The 14,803-nt window shown below is 34.5% G+C and overlaps 1 protein-coding gene across 2 annotated transcripts in view; it reads left to right on the forward strand.

Moving 5' to 3' along the window:
• The window catches only part of ANKIB1 (ankyrin repeat and IBR domain containing 1), a 139,158-nt gene extending 125,125 nt beyond the window's left edge, over positions 1–14,033 (forward strand). Inside the window, exons 13-20 of one of the 2 annotated variants that reach the window (XM_008572215.1) lie at positions 770–856; positions 947–1,013; positions 3,018–3,163; positions 4,188–4,366; positions 5,358–5,409; positions 9,318–9,432; positions 10,300–10,433; positions 10,897–14,033. In XM_008572215.1, the coding sequence (XP_008570437.1) occupies positions 770–856; positions 947–1,013; positions 3,018–3,163; positions 4,188–4,366; positions 5,358–5,409; positions 9,318–9,432; positions 10,300–10,433; positions 10,897–11,637 (1,521 nt within the window). In that variant the 3' untranslated portion in view covers positions 11,638–14,033. The remainder of the gene's footprint in view (positions 1–769; positions 857–946; positions 1,014–3,017; positions 3,164–4,187; positions 4,367–5,357; positions 5,410–9,317; positions 9,433–10,299; positions 10,434–10,896) is intronic. The other variant, XM_008572223.1, reaches the window with a different exon arrangement.
• Positions 14,034–14,803: the final 770 nt, after the last annotated feature.

A 14,803-nucleotide genomic window follows, 5' to 3' on the forward strand; every position in this document is an offset into this window, starting at 1 on the left:
AACAATTTTAATATAATATCAACAGTACGACAGTATAGCATACAGTTTCTTAGCCTGCTCAGCTGCCATAACAAAATACCATAGACTGAGGTGGCTTAAACAAGAGGAATTTGTTTCTTGCTATTCTGTAGGCTGTGAAGTCCAAGATTAGGGTTCCAGCTGACTTGGTTCTTGGTGAGGACACTCTTGTTGGCTTGCAGATGGCCACCTTCTCACTGTGTCCTCATGTGGCCAGGAAGAAGAGCAAGAGACCTCTGGTGTCCTTCCTCTTCTTATAAGGACACCAGCCCTATCAGAATAGGGCCCCACCCTAATGACTTTATTTAACCTTTATCACCTCTTCATAGGCCCTCTCTCCGAAAGGAGTCACATTGGGGGTTAGGGCTTCAATATATGAATTTGGTGGGGACACAAATCAATCCATAGCAATAAGCCATATAATAAAACTTTGAAGATCTGATAAACATAGGTACTGAGAGGCATCTTTGCCTTAGTACCCTAGGATTGTGGATTCACTGGTTTGTCATGGAGAATACAAATGCAAGAATTTGTTCTGGGATCCTTTAAAATGTATTGGTTAATAGCAGAGTTGCGCAGCGAGAGCGTGCTGGGCCCATAAAATGTATTGGTTATTATTTTCTCCCAAAATAATCAACAAATCTGTATGCATTACTACCTATTACTAATAAAAACTTTAAATGATCTCCCCCAAAACCAATTTCAACACCGAGTAATTGTTATAAGTCATTCATGGACTTTTGTTTCCTAGGCTGAGAAAAAACACAAACGATTTCAGGAACTTGACAGATTTATGCACTATTACACAAGATTTAAAAATCATGAACATAGTTATCAGGTATGTCTCAAATAATTTCAAATGAGCTAAACTACACTGTTGTGAATAAATGAAGAGAATGGTTTAAATTATTTATTTCTGTTCCTTTAGTTAGAACACCGCCTTCTTAAAACAGCCAAAGAAAAGATGGAACAATTGAGTAGAGCTCTCAAAGAAAGTAAGTTATAAGTGGTATGTGTGATAATTAATATAAAATATCCTTATGTGTTTAAGTCACTTCACTCGTAGGAGGTTAGGCCCTTAAAGGAATGCATTATATCCATTAGCTTGTTCTGGTAGTATTTTGAGTTTTCTGAAGCCCTGAGTGTAGCTTAGCACATGAGGCCTCTGTAATTGGATTTCCACCCAGCACCTAGCCTTCTCCTCTCAGTGCAACTTATACTGTTACCAGATGAAAACACATCATGATTTTGCTTACTGTATACCACTGCTAATGCTCTACAATGTTAGAAAAAGTGGATGCACCGTAAAGGTCATCCCTGACCTATTCAAAGGAGCAAGATACATATGCTACCCAGTTGTCATATAACTGAATACCCAAAGATATTTGAGGAAATTTAACAGAGAACCTAATGTAGTGAAAGTCAAGTACAATTTGGGGAGAAGTCATTTCGCTGGTAAATAATTAACACTGGAGTCAAAAAGCAAAGCCATGAGAGGGCTAACATGTGAGTCCCAAATTGGAAGTTATAAAAGAACATTCCTAAATATGGATTGAGTATTGGTTGCATCATTAGAATATAATATCCCACAATTACCAGACTATAGGTTTGGTATGTTTGTTTTAAAAAGTCACGTTTTGAAAATAATTATAGCTTATATATGAAAGGTACACTTTAAGCATAAAAATGTGATCAATTACACTTGTGTTTGCTCCAGTTTATAAAAATAATGAGTACTAACACCTTTTCATGACGATAATTACCTAAACAAGACAGTAACCATAAGTTAAATAAATTAGAGTGGGGGAGAAAGTGTCAATGTCTCCTTGTTAATTATTAGTTCTTAGACTTTATTAATGACAAACTATATCATGCCAAATACAAAACTCTTAAAGTACAGTCCACAGTAAAAATTGAAAGGAAAACACCCTCACATGTTCTATAGCTCTTCAGCAGGGATTTTTGTCTGTTTCATCACTAATGTATCCCTTGTGCTTAGAACCTTGACTGACACATAGTAAACACTCGATAAATATTTGTAGATATTATTGCTTCTGTTCAACATTCTGGAGGTTTCAAACAGCATGGTAAGATATGAAAAAGAATTAAGATAAACAATTGGAAAGGAAAAAACAAAGCTTCACACACTTCTCACACTTACCATAATGAGGAAGTGGGGATGGTGTGTTTGTTTTGTTTTGATGTTTACATCTTAGTCCAAATACCTACCCTTGGGATTGAGTGTACTCAGAAGTTTTAGAGTCATCTGTATATCAGTTCGTGTACATACACATGTAATTTCTTCCTCCAAGCATGCAGAATAATCTGATTTTCAACATTACTTATGAATTTAGATTCTATTGTTTAATTTCTGTTTATTTGTACTTAAGGAAAAAGTTAGAATGCTATAATGATATTTTTGGAAGGAATAATTTCATATTTTAAGGCAATTTCTTCTTCCTTCCTCCACATTCGTTATTTATAAGTTTTTTATTTACTAGCATTAGTGACCCAGATGTTCCTGATAATGTCATATCTTTTTCCTTACAGTGTTGTTTTTCCAGAGGCATAATTATAATTAGATGGATTTTTTAGCAAGCAACTTAGCAAAGGCATTTGTTCTGATTCTTAAGTAGCAAATTTCCACTGGGGATAATATGAAAAACTTAGTAAAGCATGGTACTTTTGGGTAGACCTAAAACTAGATTTCCTTACCAGTAGGGTAAGAAAAGAATCCAGGATGAGTGTATGCATTTCTTCATGGCTGTCATCAGTTCCCCTGGGCTGCTGGAGCATATGCTTCATTTATAAACACATGTATGGCACACATGAGTGTTTTATACAGGTTTTTAGTCCAGTTCAAATGAGGATTATCATACAGCTACTTCAGTTTCTTCTTAGGGGTCCTTCTTACTTTTTTAAGAGAAAACATAGTTGTTTAATTTTATAATAGCATATTTGCAAAAAAAAATTTTACTGTGCCTCAATTACTTTTATAGGTGAAGGAGGCTGTCCAGATACCACTTTCATTGAAGATGCAGTTCATGTGCTCTTAAAAACTCGACGTATTCTCAAGTGTTCTTATCCATATGGATTTTTCTTAGAACCTAAAAGCACAAAGAAAGAAATTTTTGAACTAATGCAAGTAAGATATCTTTTTAAAATTACATTTAAATGGTAGCAGTTATTATGAAAACCAGATTTCCCCCTATCCAACCACTTTACTAAGTTTTATCTAATTTGGGTGCAATTAGTAAAACAATTTTGTTTTCATTTTTAAAATAAAGGAAAAGTTACCAGGAATAACCTGAAATTTTCTTTATGATTAAATTTGTCACTCTGCGGTCCAAATGAGTTCTGAGCTATATAAACATTTACTACAACATTTATTTATCTGTTTTAAACTGGTTGAGGTTGAAATCTGACCTATTTCTTACTATGTGATTTCTTCAAAAATGAAACAAACCACATGACATACTAGATGAGAAAGCTGCTATTTACCAGTTTATGTCAAAAGTACAACTCAAAAAGTTACAGCATTTAAAAAACAAAAACACTTAAACCAACCGACATCACTATAGCTAACCAACTTCATTGCACATTTTTTTTTTGAAGCCAAACTTTCTACTGTTCTTACAGTTTTTATGTCATCCCTTTGAACTGCCCTCTACTAGTTTACATCCTACATTTCTTTCAAGGCTTAATATTCATTTTCTCCATAAAGCCTTCCAGACCCCAAATCACAGTAGTCTTGCATTGCCTCAAATTTCTTCAGCATTTATATATATTCTGCACCACAGCATCATGCATTTATTTGTACAGTGCTTTCAAAAGTATTAGTTTTTTTCACACAGACAAATTATAAATTCCTTGTAGACAGCTGTTCTCACTACGTTATCTGTACTAACTGCATTGCTATAAATGCCTATCAAATGAGGGCTGTTTCCCTGAATTTAAGATGATTTCTTTCTTTTTTAAGATGATCCTTCTTTCTCTTTCACAACCTGGAAAAAATGTACAGTGTTGAATAGGAAGTTATTTCAAAATTTGGATTGAATTCTGACTTCAAAAGAGTTAGGTTTAACTGAGATACCAGATAGACTGTGGATTTGCCATTGACTAAACTATTCAGCCTGTAATTTTTTTTTTCTCTCTCTCTCTCACCATAGACAGACCTAGAAATGGTCACTGAAGACCTTGCCCAAAAAGTCAATAGGCCTTACCTTCGCACACCCCGTCACAAGATCATCAAGGCAGCATGCCTTGTACAACAGAAGAGGCAAGAATTCCTGGCATCCGTGGCTCGTGGAGTTGCTCCTGCAGACTCGCCAGAAGCTCCAAGGCGCAGGTAAAAAGGACGTGCACTGTGGAAATCATCCTAGCGCCAGCCACAGATGCCAGCAGTTTTATTTTTTATCCAACTATGGTTCATATTCCTGCAAGTTACTTACACCTAAAATATGGATAGCTGATAAAAGTATGTTAACTTCTTTTTGGTGATTTTTTTCTCAGTACTGTTTCTATTTTTCCTGTTGTTTTTTTTGTTGTCACTGTGTAGTTCCTTAGACTAAATTAGGCTAAGTTAATTCCACATTTTGGATGAACTCATAATTCAAAGAGTATTCTAATGCATCATTTCAAATATGTAATTTACTGTAGGAATATAATAGTCATAAACATAATATAGAATTTGTGAACTTTGCCAACTTGTTATGGTCATATTTGTACTTTTGTGTTAAGAAGCTGTGAAGAAATGAGAAATGTGATATTTATAAAGTTATGTAAGTGATCCAAATTCATCCATTAGGGCTTGCCGGTTTGCTCAGTTGGCTAGAGCACAGCCTTATGACACCAAGTTCATGAATTTGGATCCCCCCTACCAGCCAGCTGCCAAACAATAAAACAAATTCATTCACTAAAGAGCAGTTGAGTTTTGATTGTTTTATTTCAGATACTTAACACTATTCCTGCCATTATAAATTGAAGCATGCTTTCTTATTCATAATTATAAGCATTAGAAATTCCTTTGGCCCTATTTTTACTAAATTCCTTTGACCCCATTTTTATATAAATACTCAATTTACTTACTAAGTAAAAATAGAGGCAATCATAAAATACTCTAACATGGTGATTTTTATTTTTTCCACCATTTTACACATACATAAAGCAACTTAGAATTTGAAAGAAATGATGAAAGTATTTTAATTATAATAGTTGATCTGTGTTGGTTAAGTAAGTTCCAAGCATAAGAATTAGAAATGTTCAAAGGGCAAGGGTGTGATTATGTGTACTTTGTAGTACTGATAATAAATCAAATGGTATGTCTAATTTCTTTGTAGCTTTGCTGGTGGAACATGGGATTGGGAATATTTAGGATTTGCATCACCTGAGGTAATTGTTTTGTGGGGTTTTTTTGTTTTGTTTTTTTGTATTTTTCCTTAGTGCAGTCCTGCTTGCATTTGCACTCTCATCTATTCTACATCCTACTGAGATTATCAGCAATGCTTTCTATTTCTTTTGTAACAAAGATGCCTCAGCAGAGACTACATCTAGCTATTTGTGGTATTGGAGTATCATCACGTTAAATGCATCCTCCTTTTATAGTTTTTAATTACTGAACAGTCAGAATTAAGGAAAGCTTACAGCACAAATTTTTAGAAAATGACTTCTAATTTGTTAATAGAGATATAAATTTTATTTATTAGAAATGCGTTCCTGGTAATAATATTGTTTCAGTCTGAATCTATTGAACACCTAAGTGAAAATGTATTTTTTTTAAGTCACTGCAAAAACTTGAGAGAATTGATTTATAATCTGTTAGTAAGGTGGAAAACTTGACATTAATAATGTTTATGCAGAAAGAAATGCTTTGCTTAGTTGCTTTCTGCTTCCCTTTAAGACTTTCACACTCTTCGTATTTGTTTTGTTATTGTTGTTATTGATATACCATTTTAAAATACAGAAGGTCTAAAATACTAACTGCAAATAGCAGTTGTGGCAAATTAAAATAAGTAAAGTGAAAGTCTTAATCACATAGCTGTTTTTTGAGATTTAAATTGCCACTGTCGATGTTGAATCTGTTTTTTTAATGACTTAAGCAGTTCTCTCCACTTCTCCCTCCTTGCTCTTTATAAAACAATATACCATTTGATGCTTATATTAGGATAACCCTTCAAACTTAATTCTTGAAGGGGAGGACAAATAATGAAACCTTTGTTTATCACTTATGACCCATTTGTTATCTGCAAGTGAAAGACAGTGAAGTTGATTATTATCCAGAAATGACTGTGGCTTATTTAAATCAGATACTTTCTCTTCACAGCTGCTGAGGATACTTGCAATCACCTTGTAGCCTTTTGTATTAGTAGATATGTCCAAGAAAATATTGACTTGAGAAAACAATTTGTGCTTAGGGCTGTGATATGAAAATTTTAAATTCACTTAAATTGCAAAAAAATTTAACATATTGATGAATTTTTTATTTTAAAGTGAATTATGAGCATTTTCTTTCCCTGATCTTGTACTTATTATTTCTGTTATGATTATAGCTTTGATAATATTGTAGAAAATTTCCACCTAAAAGGAGGAATAAACAAACTTCACTTATCAAAAAAGGGTACTAAGGAGTTCAGTATTTCAAAGGAGAAACACAATTTAGCAAAAATATGTACCATCTTGCAGGTTCTGGCTCTGACAGTAACTTAGGAATCCTGAAATATCTGTCCTTGAATATTGGGGGTCTGCCACTTAAATTTTTTTTATAAATTGATAAATTTATTTTTAATCATTTAACTCACTTTTACTTTTCTTCAAAGTCTTTGGTACACTGAAAAACCAAGCTTTTATGTAAACCTTATTGCATATCTAAAGAATTACCACAATTGTGAGACTTTCACGTTTTGTACGTGTGTCACTATCAAGTAACTGTCAAAATTGTATTTTTTTTTTTTTTTTTTTTTTTTAAAGATGACCGGTAAGGGGATCTTAACTTTTGACTTGGTGTTGTCAGCACCACACTCTCCCAAGTGAGCCAACCAGCCATCCCAATATAGGGATCCGAACCCACGGCCCCAGTGTTATCAGCACCACACTCTCCCAAGTGGGCCACGGGTCAGCCCCCAAATTGTATTTTTAAAAATTAGTTCTTTGACTTGACATAGATTGTGGGAGAGAAAAATGTTGCCAAACTCCAGCAGACTTTTTATGTTGAATTTATATTTTTCGGGAAAATTAATTTCATCTTATGCTCTTTAAATTAAGTTGAATGAGTCAGTGGCAAGCATAAATATTTGTTTAATGCTGCTTTAAAGGCAGTGGAGCCCAGTGGAAAGAGTCTAAAAGTCTAAAAGTCTGAGGGACACCTGAGTTCAAGTTTTAGCTCTGTAAACTTATTAGATCTTAGGATAGGTTATTTCTTAATTTGTCCTTTTTAAAATGTGTATGGTGGTACCCCAGGGAGGTTTGGGAAGGATTAAAGCATCTTATTAAATCACTTACAAAATTGGTGCTCAATAAATGGTGGCTATTGTTATTTAAAACAAAAACTTTTGGCAGTTTTTTCCCCAGTAAATACTAGAACTTTTCAATCTTCTCAAAGATTGCCTTAACATTCTCAAACCATTTGGAGCATCCTGACTTAAAAGTATTTTCATATGCTTATTTGAAGATCTTAGGAATCTTTGGGAATTTTCAGATAAATTTAATTTTATGAGAACAATTTTTTTAAGCCTATTGTATCATGAGTGAATCCCATTTGAGAATTTTGTATCAGAATAATTAGAAATATAAAAAATTTCTTTTGCAATTGTTTTAATACTGTTTAGTTTTCTTAAATTAGAAATATGTATATTCTGTTGTACTAATTTATGTAATTCAGAATACCTTTGTGCCATCATAGAGTCTACAAAGTAAGCAAATTCTCCCTGAATAAAAACCTCGAATTGAGATAAAATTTCTATACCATCTTTGTCTAAGAAGCATGGCAGTCCTCAGTGGTCCAAAGAGCCATGATGACACATAAGAATTCATCCACTTTGAGATCATGTAGCTCAAGGAAAGAGGAAATGATGGCCCAATTCAGAAAGAAATTTTTAAAAACCTCAGCATTTCCTCAGGGCACTTGTAGTATCTTTTATTTACTGGTTTCTAACCTGGTAAGATGTCTTCCATCTCTTATTAAGAGTCCAACTACTTAAAATGATGAAGGAGTTTAAATAAGTTTAACCAGAGGGGCATGACGTGAAAGTTTTAGTTGTGATCTTCACTTATTCCTAGTACTTTCACAGTATAAGCATATTAATATTCGAGGGATAATCATAAACCTGAATATCTTAGTGTTTATCACTGAAAAATTATATAATGATCCTTAGAATTAGTGCTGGTGTGATGCACCCTGGCCTCCTCCTGTTCTCTTTTCTTCTGTCACTAAAATCTGGAAAAGTACACTTATATCCAGGTAATAGCAGGTAGTCCCAGGTTGTAGCCTTCATTAATAACAAACCCACTTTAAACTGTTGTCACAAATGTAAAATAGACTCACAGACATCTGCCTAAATTTGTGTTCGTCTCTTATGCTAAATAGAAAACACTTCTCCTGCCTGTATCGTAGATAATGCCACATATTGGCTAATTTAAGAAGGAAGCCAAATATCATCTTATTATAAAGCTGACTAACATTTTCCTTTTAATATAGTCACTTGACTTGTGAGTATGATATGTAGTAGTCCCAAAGAATAGACAGTCCAGCAATCTGGCAAGTACTTAACAGTGTGTGTTCTTCTTTCTTGTTTCTTTTTTTTTTTCTGTTGCATATTTCACAGTTACTTTTTAAAAACCAGACCTTCAGTTTAGAGCGTGGTGCTGATAACACCAAGGTCTAAGGTTTGATCCTTGTACTAGCTAGCTGCCAAAAAAACAAACAAACAAACCTAGACCTCCAAAGAAAGCTTAACTTATATTAGTAAAATAACTGTGGTATTACTTACAATATTACATAACAAGACCTTTGAAATCATCAGGCACATGAAATAAGGCTTTGTTATAATCTAGCATGGGGGCTTGCAAGTATTCCCAATTTATCTAGGCAATTGTAATGACTATTTGAAAAAAATTTTTTTTTCCATTTTATCTTTTCCGTTTCCTTGGCATGGCAAAACCTGAAGTTTCTTTTTCTAAAGCCAAGTGATTTATGTGTATAAAATCACACATTTTTTTCCCTTGGAAAAAAGTATGTTGTTTGCTTTATTTGCATTTAAAAAGTTGCATGCTCTCCTGTATTTTATAACCTTTGGTTTATGCAGGAATATGCTGAATTTCAGTATCGGAGGAGGCACAGACAACAACGCCGTCGAGGAGATGTGCACAGCCTGCTCAATAATCCTCCAGACCCTGAGGAGCCAAGTGAAAGCACTTTAGGTAAACTCTTGGGTTGAGCATGGTTTAATCTCTTAGTTCTCTTGAATTTATTCTTAAAACTGGCCGATGTAAATGTCTATGAAAGCAGATGCTTCTATTGTCACAGAATACAGAAAACCAGTAGGATGAAGAACATGGGCTGTGGAGTCAGACAAACCTGGGTTCATGATCCCATCTGCTGCATATTAGCTATGTATCTTTAGTCAAGTCACTTAACCTCTCTAAGCTTTAGTTTCCTCATTCTAAAGAAGCAATAATAATAGCAGTGCCATCTCATGGGCTCATCGTGAGGTCATATGCATGGAAAACACTTAAGCACCTAGTGAGCACTCAAATTGTAGCTGTTGATACTGTTATTTTTCTCCTTGCCTTAGTTCTCCTACAGACCTTCTTTAAAAGAGAGAATTTGTGGGATTAGAGATAAATTATTTTAATTATTCAACTTTTAAATGTTAAATTATGAATTGAAATTTTTCCAACAATGTCAGGATTGATGGAATTAAAGATTTGCTCTTCAGGTTATTATAATTCCCAAATTCCTTAATTCTAAGAAATTTGAAAATGAAAACACCTGTATTTGTTATTGCTTAAGATAAAAAGTTTAGATAGCAGCATTTGCATTTATGAAGAGAATCATATAGCATGCAATCAGAAATGTAAAAACAGTCATGGATTTGAAGTAACTGTATTAAATACTATTGCTTATGGTGAGAGAAATATGGATAAGTACCAGAAAGATTAAGTGAACATGTGAACACAGGTTTTCATCATTACTGAAAAAGAAATTGCCAATTTAATAACAAGATGGATAGAAAAAAAATAAAACTTACTTATCCTAAATTCTTTGGTACCAATTGCTTGTAACAGATATTCCAGAAGGTGGCAGCGGCCGCAGGCCCGGCACATCTGTGGTAAGTTCTGCATCTATGAGTGTGCTGCACAGCTCCTCCCTGCGTGACTACACCCCTGCCAGTCATTCTGAAAACCAGGACTCTCTTCAGGTAGCCTCTCTGGGCAGCCTCGTTGCCCATGCTTTTGCTCTTTCTCTGTTTAGTGTGGTTTCCTGATTATACTTTATTGCTTTCCTTTTTCTCCCTTCCATTCTAAAATCTTTTATTCAAAGATGTGCTACAGGAAAAGATTCCTATATTTCAGATTTATCTTAAGGTATTTTTTTTCCTTAATCATGGGCAAGGAGGAAATTATAATATTATTATTTGTGTAGATGAAATAATTCTGTATAAATAGAAATAATTATCTGTTTAATAAAGGAAAAGTTGTAAACCTGATTAGGTTAATCATTTTTCCTTTAGTCAAAAATTTTTTTATTTTTCTTTTTATTTATTAAGACTATTCATGAGATACAAAGCTAATTGTCACACCTATCTTTTTATTTGTTGATCTGTATGGGGATCCGAACCATTCAGTCAAATTTTAAAGTGATTTTACTTTCTGTTGCCTCAGGCTGTAAGTTCTTTGGACGAAGATGATCCCAATATACTTCTTGCAATACAGTTATCACTGCAAGAGTCTGGGCTGGCCATCGATGAAGAAACTAGAGACTTCCTCAATAATGACACATCCCTAGGTGCGATAGGCACTTCTTTACCTTCCAGGCTGGACTCCGTCCCCAGGAATACAGATAGCCCTCGGGCTGCATTGAGCAGCTCTGAGCTGTTGGAACTTGGTGACAGCCTCATGAGATTAGGAGCAGAAAGTGACCCATTTTCAACTGATGCCCTGAGTTCACATTCTCTCAGTGAGGCAAGAAGTGATTTCTGTCCATCATCCGGTGACCCTGACTCAGCTGGCCAGGACCCCAACATCAGTGACAATCTTCTTGGCAATATCATGGCTTGGTTTCATGACATGAACCCTCAGAGTATTGCCCTGATTCCTCCAGCAACTACAGAAATCAGTGCAGATTCTCAGCTCCCCTGTGTTGAAGATGGGTCAGAAGGTGTGAGGAATGTGGAACTGGTGCTGCCAGAAGAAGATTCAGTGTTTGAAGATACTGGTGTCAATGAAGGTAGAGGAACCCAGATAGAAGAAAATCCTTTGGAAGAAAATATTCTGGCTGGGGAAGAAGTGTCTCAAGCTGGTGACAGTGGTAATGAGGCAGCCAACAAAGGGGATGGTTCAGATGTTTCAAGTCAAACACCTCAAACCTCAAGTGACTGGCTTGAACAAGTACATCTAGTGTGAACTGCACACATCTGAGCTCTATATGAATCACAGGTATGCTAGGTGGAGTATGCTTTATAGAGACTTTGACCCACTTAATTCCAACCCAATTATAAACCACTGACATTAGGATTTAATACAAAGGAGTTCCCTTGAATGGTATTCATTTTTTATTTTAACATTACAGGGAATTTCTTTTGTATTTAATTGGATAGCTTTTCCCCTTTTTGCTGACAAAAAAAGAACAGGAGAGAGAGAGAAACACAAATGGAATAAATAGGTAGTATTCCACAATCTAAGAAAATGCAGTCCTCTGTTTAGCCCAGAGTTGGCAATACTTAAATTGAACATTTAAATTAAAGGCTTTCCTTTTAAAAAAATTTTTCCCTTCATTTTAGAAGTTCATTTTGGACAGATCTAATAACATGTATGTCCTCAGTCTCTTTGTGCTCTTCCATAACTTCCTTCCTTCCTTTTTGTCTGAGCAGTGTGAATTGAGGCTTCTCTTTAGTGCTGCATCTACCACAGTGTAATTAGTTTTAATTTTCACATGAATCAAAGATTATTTTTCATGTCTATTTACAGTCCAATTGTGCCAAACTCTGACTCATGCGCTGACTAACAAGGCGCTTAGGTGTACAATGTCCTAGAGTGCTCCAGGGTAGTGTCAGCGTTTTGGGGAGTAAAAGGTGCCACTCGGTAGCAATGATATTCCAGAATTTAATGGGCTTTTGTTGCCATGGAGACTGCATTTAAATAAATGTAGCCTGTAGCTTAAGTTAACTGAACCTAATGCTGCTGTTAAAAACAGTTTATTTTAATATTAAAGTACAGTTGATTAGCAACAGCGGTGCTGTATTTTAAGAGACACTTTATTGGAAGTGCAATCATAGTTCTTTGTTTTCACAATTCTACAGTGCATTCTAATTACTAATGGGTGCAATTACTTTTAATGGTAAGTGTTTTATAAAATAGAAAAAAAGTGGAGTTTTCATGAGTTATAGTAAATCCCACGATTATTAAAAATCCAATAAAACATCCTGCGCAACATGTTACCGTGCCTTTGCCTAACCTTAATGGATAGTTGCCAGTTAAATAAGTGAGTAATTCAAATTTCAATGTCTCTTCTGAAGTAACTATGCTATGAATTGCAAAGACCTCCATAAACCACCCATGGCCTTGCCTTTACAGTAAATATAACAACTAAATGTTCAATCAGTTTGCCAAAATAGCAAATGCTGACATGTGTTTGTTCTATTGCACAATACTCATCTGCTGTGTGATTACTGTTTAGTCTTGAAAAAATTCAACTTCCTAGTTATCAGTGTCTTACTGTGAAGATAATACTGGTCTTAGTTGTAATTAAGATACAATGGTACATACAGTGTGTAATTAAAACGAGTAAACTGTTGGAATGGCTGTTTTACTTACATATTATTAGAACTAGCATAACATAAGCAAAAATAGATACACACAACACTCCATTTAATGTCTGCCAGATTGTTACCAGAAATCTACAGATACCAAAATTTCAGTACTGAGTTTGTACAGGCAAGTCCTGAGCTAAGTAAAAGGTTATATTAGTATTGATATCCACATGAGTTGCGATTACAGGTTTTTTGGGTTTTTTTCCAAACCCTGCTTTTGAAATATTCTTGTACTTCAAATTCATATGGCTAGGACATTATATTAGAGTATTTAATATTTCCTGTGTTCCCCTAGGACAAACCATGTGGAAATTGCTCCTATGCCATGTATATCAAAGGTCCATGTTAGTTTTTATTTCTCCAATTATCACAAACATTGCTATCAATCCCTATTAAAGTTAGTGGGGGAAAATAACTTTATCTACAGTGTATTACTGTATATTAACCTGAAATAGTCCATTAAAGGATTTTTTTACAAATTTATTTTGGATTAAAAATATCAACAACAATAAGCTTTTAGACCGAGTTGTAATTTTTCAATAGAAAGAGTCTTTGCATCACATTGAGGCATCTTGCCCAGCTGCAGTAAGGTGAGGAGTGCTCTGTGCGAAGATAGCATACTTGGTGGGTTCTGGTTTCCTTGCACCTTGTGCGGTATCCTTTGTTTCTGTGCTGTTTTCTCCTGAGCATGAAAAATGATCACTATCCAACTTGTATTTCCTTGGTACATATTTTAAAAACAACACAGTCATTGACTTTGCAATTCAGTAATAAAGTTTGGCAAAGCCTATTTTGTAAACGAGTTAATTTTATAATGTAAAAAAAAAAGTTAATCTAACCTTGACTTGTTATTTGCACTTTCATAGTCTATACTTGATACATTCCCACTTTATATACAGTAGGATTCTACAAACGTGTAGATGTTTGGCCAAATGAATGCTGTTAATAATATGTACAATTCTTTGATTAAACATTTATTACTTAAACCACTTCCATTTTGTCTCATTACATTATAGACTTTGTTTTAACCAAATCAGGAAGCTGATTTTCTTCAAAGTAAATCCCCTCCAATATGATTGGATTAATTTGGTTCTTGCATGTAATTGGCTAGTGCCTAATATTTTTACACTAGCCCACTTACTAAGCATCTTATACCCCAGTGATAAACCCCAAAACACTGCATGACAATGTGTTAAAACGTTATGACTTCAGTGCTCATTTTGTTTTTATCCCTGTAGTTTTCAGGAGAAAAATGTTATGATTTTTCCTCAAAACCTCTAATAGAAACACAAAAAAAGAACTTTAAGATATGTTTTGTGAAATTGCTTAGGAAAAGAAAAATTTTTTTATGCCATAAGACTAAAAACATTTGCTTCTCCATCACTTTATTATTCTGTCCCTGTTCTGTTACCAAAACAGCCCTTGGCATCTGTTCTCCTGTGCCCATACACAAGGTCCAGGCCACCAGCTGGTGCTCCATGGGGTCTGCCAGTGATAATCATTTCAAGTCATGTTGTTTCATTTGTGCCTTTCATTGTGTGGATCTGAAGCTTAACTACCAGTGTTCATATGCTGAATTATTTCTTAAATGTTTTTATTGTAGCCACTGATCTCATTTTTGTTCTTTTTAGTCCTCTAATATTTGTCACTTACCTGTTATGAATTAAAATTTGAGACTTAAGTTTGGTTGTGATTTTAAAACAGTTAGTTAATAATATCCCTGAGGAGTAAAACCTTGGCATCTAAATACTAAAAGATAA

Source organism: Galeopterus variegatus, unplaced genomic scaffold, assembly GCF_000696425.1.
Source record: "Galeopterus variegatus unplaced genomic scaffold, G_variegatus-3.0.2 Scaffold46, whole genome shotgun sequence".
NCBI classification, from domain to species: Eukaryota; Metazoa; Chordata; class Mammalia; order Dermoptera; family Cynocephalidae; genus Galeopterus; species Galeopterus variegatus.